Raw genomic sequence first — 7,377 nt, 5'->3', positions numbered from 1 at the left:
TAGCTAGCTATCTAGCTAGCTAGCTAGCTGCTTACCTAGTAAGGGCCAGGCCTTGCTGCTCTCCGGCTCCCACTTCTTCGTGCTGCCGTCGGGCAGCGGCGAAGAACTGAGGCGCTCTCGCCTCCAGCCCCACCTGAAGCAAAAAGTGGAAATAAATAAAAATTAAATTTATATTTGAATTTAAAATTGATTTTTTTAAATTCTTAAATTAAATTAAAAGAACCTAAACAATAAATTAATGACATCAGCTTCGAGCTGCGCAGGGCAGGATACAGCCAGCTAGTTAGCCGTCTGGCTAGCCACCTAGCTAGCCACCTAGCTAGCCAAATAGCTAGCCAAATAGCTAGCCAACTAGCTAGCTATTTCTGTATCCAACTAGCCAGCTATCTGCCGAGCTGGCTAGCTGTCCAACGAGCCACGTAGCTAGCCTGGCATGTGGCTACGAAGCTAGCTAGCCATTTAGCTATCTATCTAGACAGCTTGGTAGCTGGCTAGCTAGCTGGCTAGCTAGCGAGCCAGTGCTGGCACACACGCAGCTGCAGCGATGCACAGGCAGGAAAAGGGAGCCCCCTAGGGGCCTCAGAGGGCATTGGGGGCCCCTCGGGCCCCAAAAGAAGGGGGCCCCATGCCTTTTGGGGGCCCGAAGGACCCTCCTGCGTGTCTGGGGGCCCCCGCAGGAAGGGCCCCCAGAAAGTACCCAGCAAGCGGCTTAGGTGCTTCTAAAGAGGCATTATTTAGCTGTTTTGGGGGCCCTTTGAGGGACCCTTGGGGGCCCCGTGGAGGCCCCTCTGGAGCCCCTTGAGGGAATTCGTGGGGGCCCCTTTTGCTAACCCTACAAGGGCCTTTTGCGGCGCCGTTGATGAACCCTTTAGGAGCTTCTTAGGGGCACACTGAGGGCCCCTGTGGCGTTCTCTTGGGCTTCAGGGGACCCTGGGGGCCCCTTTGGGGGCCCCTTTGGGGGCCCTTTGGGGGCCCCTTGGGGGCCCCTCCGGGACCCCTTTGGGTGTGGTGGAGTTACCTGGGTACAAAGACGTCCGTCCTCTGGTGTCTGTACAGCCCGCGTTTGAGGTAGCGCTGCCCGGGGCCCCACGGGAGGCCTGAAATAGGATATATGCCGCCTCTGTGGCCCCCCCGAGGCATGTTTGGGGAGTTTTTGAAGGAAAAAAGGACAAAAAGAAGACCCAAGGGACCTCGGCTCTACCCCGGAGGCTGCATGCGAAGTTCAGCTGCAAAAAGCAAGAAAAAAAGAAGTCCTGGGGGCCCCCAGGGGCCCCCGGGGGCCTCTAGGTCGCAGCCAGCCGCTCTGGGGGCCCCCAGGAGGGGAGCGGGGGTTCGGTTGGGGCCCCTGGCGGTTTATTTGCGTTGTTTTGTAGTAAATAAATAAAAATAAAACACATTTTGGGGTTTAAATTGGTTTTTTGTTTGTTTTCCCGAAGATTTTTGTGTATTAATAGTGCGAAGTTCGCTTCCGAATTCTGTCGTCGTTGGGTGTCGATACACAGCAGACGAAACCCATGACGCTTCGGGTCTGGCCTCACCTCCTAATTATTTCATTACTTTTGAATAGTTTTCATTTTCATTTTAGGGCTTTAGAATCCCCGCGGTTGTTCTCTGATTTCCCTGTTTTTTTCGATTTGTGCCGGCTGGCTCTGCGGTGTACGTACACCACAACTGCAGCTGTTGCTGCTGCTGCTGCTGCTGCGGCTGCGGCTTGTGCTGCTGCGACGGACTCGCTGCAGCAGCAGCAAAACACAGCTGCTGCAGCAGCTTCAAAGGGGGCGGCGGATTTGGCAGCAAAAGGAGGAGGCAACAGAATTGAAAGAGCGACAAAAGGAGATAAAAGAGGAGGGAAAGATAGAAGAAAACAGATTAAAAAAAGAAAAGAAAAGAAAGGGAAATAAAAGCAAAAAAACCAAACCCCACAAATTCAAAAGGCCCTCAGGGGACTTAGTCTGAATTTGCGTTTTATATTCTGCTTGTCTCTTAGCCTCAAGTCTTTTCTTCTTTTGTTCCTTTTTATTCTTCCTTATTCTTTTTTATTTATTTATCCCTTTTTGGTTTTTCCCCCTTTTTGTTTCTGTTTGTCCGTTTTCTCTTCGGATTCGTTTGACTCTTGCTGTTTCTTACTTTTGTCTTTTGTCTTTTAAATTATTTTTTTATCCTTCTATATTATTTGTGGCTTTTTTCTTTTTTCTTTTTTTCTTTTTTTGTGTTTTTGTCTTTTTATTGTCCTGTTTCTCCGCGTTTTGTTGTGTATCTTTCTGGCCCGTTTCTGTTTAAATCTTTTGTTTTATTTGTCCTTTATTTCTTTCTATTTCTTTTATTTCCTTTTACTTCTTTTTATTTCTTATTATTTCTTTATACTTTTAAAATGAATTCTTTTTTCTCTTTGGCGCTGCGGGCCTTTCTAATTGTAGCTGTCAGTACAGCGCAGCCGTTGCTGGTCGATTTGGCCCGGAGCCACGGAGCAGCTGATGTGGGACTTTTTATTATTTAATTTTAAAATTAAATTCATTTTTATTTTATTTTAATTAATTTAATTCAATTAAAGAACAAACATTTTACATTTTGCTAAACAAGACGCTGCAGTTCTTTTCCTTTATCTTTTGGTTTCTTTTCTGTCTTTTTTATTCCTTTTTGCCCTTTTAAACTGGGAACTTCTTCCCGTTTTACTTTTATTTTTTTCCTTTATTTTTGATCTATTTAATTCCCGTTAAGCTTTTGCCCTTCTTTTTCGCCTCTTCGGGCTTATGAGTCCTTTATTTAATTTCTTCTTTTTACTTTTCATTTTTTGTTTCTGGTTTTTGCCATTGCTGCTTTCAGACTCTCCAAATATTTTTGTCCCCTTTTAGTTTTGCTTTTCTTTTGTTTTATGTTTCTTCGATTGAATCTGGAAACAATCTTTTAAAGCTTTTAAATGCTTGAATGCACTTAAGATGGTATTTACATGCTTAGAGACATTTAAGTTTGTACTTAAATGCTTCAACACATTTACATTCTTATCCAAATTATTAAAAATGTTGAAAGCGTATTTAAATATAAAAAATCCTGAGAACATCAACACTGAAATGCTTCGTCACATTCAAGCTCGCTTTTCAATGCCTAAAAGCGTTCTAATTCGAATTTAAACGATTAAAAACTTAAACTGCATATTTAAATGTTGAAAACATTAAACTTCACATTTAAATGCATAAAGTGATGTGAGTTTAAATTTAAAAGATTGGAAACGTGAAAATTCACGAATTTGAATGTTTCGTTTTTCTCTGCGCGCCTGCTGCGGGGTGTACGTACAGCCGAGCTGCTGCTTCTTTGTTTTGCCAGTTTTTGTCTCCATGCTTTTAATTGGATTTTTTATTTGCAAAAAAAAGGAGACACTTTCTAGGAGACAGTGGCTGCAAGCAGCTTTGATTTGTCTCGTTGATTTGGCCCATCATGTTTTAGAAAAGGGTGACAGTTTAATTTAATTTCCTTTTTTAACTCTAAGTTCAATTTTTCTTCCCTTCTTTTTCAGACTTTTGCGCCCTCTCTCCCAATTTTCTGTCTTCTCTTTTTTCTTTTTTGTCTCTTCTGTTTTCGTTTCTTGTCCTTTTGTGTCGTGATGTCTTTTCTCTTTTTTATTTTCTTCCCTTTTCTTTTTCTCTTCTTTGGCTCCTTTGCCTTTTTTGGATTTCCTCCTCTCCCCTCGTTCTAGTTTTCCGCCTTTTTATCTTTTTTATGTTTTTCCTTTCTTGTTCTCCTATGCCCGTCTTTATTATTCTTATATTTTTGTCTTCATTTATCTCTTTTTGCCTTTTCCCAATCATTTTGGCCTTTTATCTTTTTGTTTTACAATTCCTTTTAGCTCTCCTGGGCTTTTTGTCTGTGGGAGGCCAGCGCGGATTAGCGGCTCTGTCTGTCTCTGTCTAAAATAATTGAATTTATCTTTTAAATTGTTTTTTGTAATTTATAAGAGCACTTATTTCGGAACTTATTTTTTTCCCTGTCTTTTTCGTTTCTGCAGCTGGCCTAGTCTACGCTGGCAGCTCTTTGTACCTCATGGCAGTTTCCTTGTCTCTTCTTTGGGTCTCTCTGCTTTCTTTTTTCATTCTAAACAAAAGACTGAGACCCAAACAAATCACAGGATTAGTACTGGTCACTGTGGCCTTTCTTCTTCGCATTGCACAGCTCCAGGGGGCCCCTAACCCCCAAGGGGGCGCCTTGGGGCCTCGGGGAACCCTAGAACCTGGGGGGCCCCCCAAAGCGCCCCCGCGGGCCTTTGAATCTGGGGCGCCCCCTAAGAGGCCCCCGGGGCCCCTGGATCCTCAGGGGGCCCCCCAAGGGCCTCCTGGGCCCCCAGAGGTACTAGGGCCCTCCAGCGCGCCTGAGGCGAAGTCCTCGCAGAAGGGCCTGGGAGGTTCAGGGCCCCAAGGGGCCCCTGCGTCGCAGGCAGTCCTAGGGGCCCCGGAGTCCTCAGGGCCACACGGGCCCCAAGGGATACAAAGAAACCCAGGTACCCCAGGGGCCCCTGGGGGCCCCGGGCTGTTGGGGGCCCTTGGGGCCCAAGGGGCCCAGGAGCTCTTTGGTGTTTGTCTTGTTACGGTGGCGCAGATTCTTGTAAGGCAATCAGAGGCAAGATTTGCGTCATGTTTAATTCAAATTTAATTTTGGGTCTTTGTCTTTTTTGTTACCTTATTTACTTCCCTGTCTCTTTCTATTTCCCTCTTTTGTTTTACCTTGTTCTTCCTTTCCCCTATTCTCTTTGTTATGTTTTGCCCTTGCCCCACTCTGATTGTTGAGCCTTAGCACAGTCTATGTGCTTCAGGATTTAGGGTTTAGGGTTTAGGGTTTAGGGTCTAGGTTTTAGTGTTTAGCTTCCGCGGCTGTCTCTCCATCGCTGCTTTTTTATGTCGCTTCCGTTGTTCGCTTTCTTTACCTCTTAAGGTTTTTTCTGAGTGTGTCTGGGTCGAGTCTGTGTCAAGGCAAGAAGATGATAAATCTCAACTAAAATGCAATTAAATTATTAGTATTTTCCTTTATTTCTCTTTGTTTACTTTCACACGCGCAGCACGGCCTTGCCTTCGTCTTGAGCGAGAAATATATGAAAGACAGAAGACACAGAATAGAAGGGCCCCAACTAGTTTATATGTGTGGGTGAGCATAATATACAGGAACACAGATTCCTGTGGGGCCCCTGTGGGGCCTCACAGGGACCCCACAAGGCTCCAGAGGTGCTTCATAGAGGGCTCTTGGGGCCCTTATAGGGGCCCTACTGGGGCCCCACAGGGGCCTTCAGAGGGGCCTCAAGCGGGATCCTAGAAGGCCTTAAAAGGGCTTTTGAAGAGTTCCCAGGGGGCTCCCATTGGGCCCCGCTGAAATCCCTGAAATGCTCCCAGGGGGCCCCTCTGGGGCCTTTGTAGTACTCAAAAGGCGCCTGTAAAAGATGGGCAACCCTAAGCGCTAAGTTAAACCCTAAACCCTGAACCCTAATGCAGAAGTCCTGCTTGGGGTCTAGAATAGGGCCCCATGGAGCCTCACAAATAAGGATTTAGCGCCTAATAAGAAGCGCATGAGCCTTCAGATAAGTCCCAATCGGGTTCTTCAGTGGCCTATACTATAGGGGCCCCCACTCTAGGGGCCCTCTAGAGGCCCCCAATCTAGAGGCCCCCACTTCGGGTTCCAATGGGGACCCTGAAGAGCCGTCTGGGGGTTCCTGGGGGGGCTTGAATAAACCCCCCAAGGAGCCCTTGGAGGCCCTCAAGGGGCCCCTAGGAGGTCTTCAGGGGGCCCTCAAGACACCCTGAGGGTTTGCAGGGTTTTGATTAAGGGGCTGTGCTCTCGGCGGTTTGCATGAGGCCATCAGGGGCCTCCAGACCCGAAGAGTCGCTAGGGGGCCACTAGATGTTTAGGGTTTAGTTAAGCACTGAAAGGAATCATAACTGTAAAGAAAATATGCCGAGCTGGAACCTAATTTGTAGAGCCTAGGGCAGCAAAGAGTAATGCCATTAAAGCCTCCGAATTGCTGCTGCTGTTCTTTGCTTTTCTTAGGGTGATAAACACTGCTGCTCTGCTGCTGTGGACTTCTGTGTGGACTGTGCCGCGCTGGGATCGACTGGTGGACGATCCCAGGAAGCGAAGAGGCGGCTCCTTAGGGGTAAGTGTGAGGTCTTTGTTCGCTTAGTTTGCTGTTCATTTGTTTCTGCAGTTGTTGAAGTACTGAATTGTCTGCGTCTCCTCTTTCGTTTTCCATGTTGCTTCATTAGCAACCGTTCGTGAGCCACTGCAGCGGCGACTGTTGTTGCTGTTCGTGTTGCTGCTTCTTCTGCAGTTGCTTTTGTTGCTGTTGCTGTTGTTTCGCTGCTGCTGCTTCTGCTGCTGCTGCCTCTGCCTGCAAGCGCGTCCGAAGACATGCCTTCATTACTGTTACCAGCTAATAAGCGACCACAGTAGCAGCAGGAACAACAGCACCAGCAAGAGCAGCAGCAGCAGCACAAACAGCAGCCACCGCATCAGCCGCTGCAACCGCCTTCCAAATAACACTGACCTTTTAACCAGTTTCAAAGAGCAGCAAAATTAGGCAGCAGCAGCAATGCGAACAGCAGCAGCAAGAGTTTGGCAGTTCCTTATGTGGCTCCCACCAGCTACCTACTCACTGAATACGAAAAGGTTAAAAGCAAATGCCTAAGTGTGTATATATGCATATATATATATATATATATGTTAGCAATATATATATTATGCATGCGCTTATGATGCATAACATATATATTATATGTATAACGCGCAAAATGTCATATTTATAAGTACATGCACGCATATTTATTATATATACGAATGATACGTAATGGATTTGATGATTATAGTAATAATAGGTGTGTTTATATATATATATATACATGCACATGTGTATATATAATATAAATATTTTGCATAACAAAGGACACTTTTAATGTAGATTATACGTAGGTATTATGCATATCACGTGCGTGTACATATACTTGTTATGGATATAATTTTCAACCAACAAAGCTGATTTACATGCTATTGTTCCATATTTATATATAGAGTGAACATCTCAATTACTTTTGCTCTGTGTGGGATCATTGACACGCTGTACATACAGTGGGCGCGTGCATGCACTTCGTTGTGTCTATTCGTTTGTCTCAGGTTCTAATTTCTTGCTTTTTGGGTTTATTTATTTGTTCTTTTTTGCGCTCTGGAGTCCTTTGGTTTGTTTTGAAGCATTTAGGCGCAGTAACCACAGGGGTCCTCAAGGTGCTTGTGACGACGGTGCTGCTGCTGCTGCTGCTGTTGCCGCTGCTGTGCCTTCAAAGCTGCTGCCTGCGGCGGCGCTTTTTGCTGCTGCTACCATGGCTGCTGCTCCATAGCTGCTGGTTGTGT

The 7,377-nt window shown here is 45.8% G+C and overlaps 1 protein-coding gene across 1 annotated transcript in view; it reads right to left on the bottom strand.

Moving 5' to 3' along the window:
* ETH_00001120 (uncharacterized protein) overlaps positions 1 to 1,140 on the bottom strand; it is a gene marked incomplete at both ends in the record, with an annotated part of 3,385 nt that extends 2,245 nt beyond the window's left edge. The window contains 2 exons of the mRNA XM_013373295.1: positions 36 to 133; positions 1,019 to 1,140. Coding sequence (XP_013228749.1) covers positions 36 to 133; positions 1,019 to 1,140 — 220 coding nt within the window. The remainder of the gene's footprint in view (positions 1 to 35; positions 134 to 1,018) is intronic.
* Positions 1,141 to 7,377: the final 6,237 nt, after the last annotated feature.

This window comes from Eimeria tenella, genomic scaffold (assembly GCF_000499545.2).
Source record: "Eimeria tenella Houghton genomic scaffold, Eth_scaff13, whole genome shotgun sequence".
Lineage (NCBI taxonomy): Eukaryota > Apicomplexa > Conoidasida > Eucoccidiorida > Eimeriidae > Eimeria > Eimeria tenella.
This window is presented reverse-complemented; position numbering and strand designations above follow the sequence as displayed.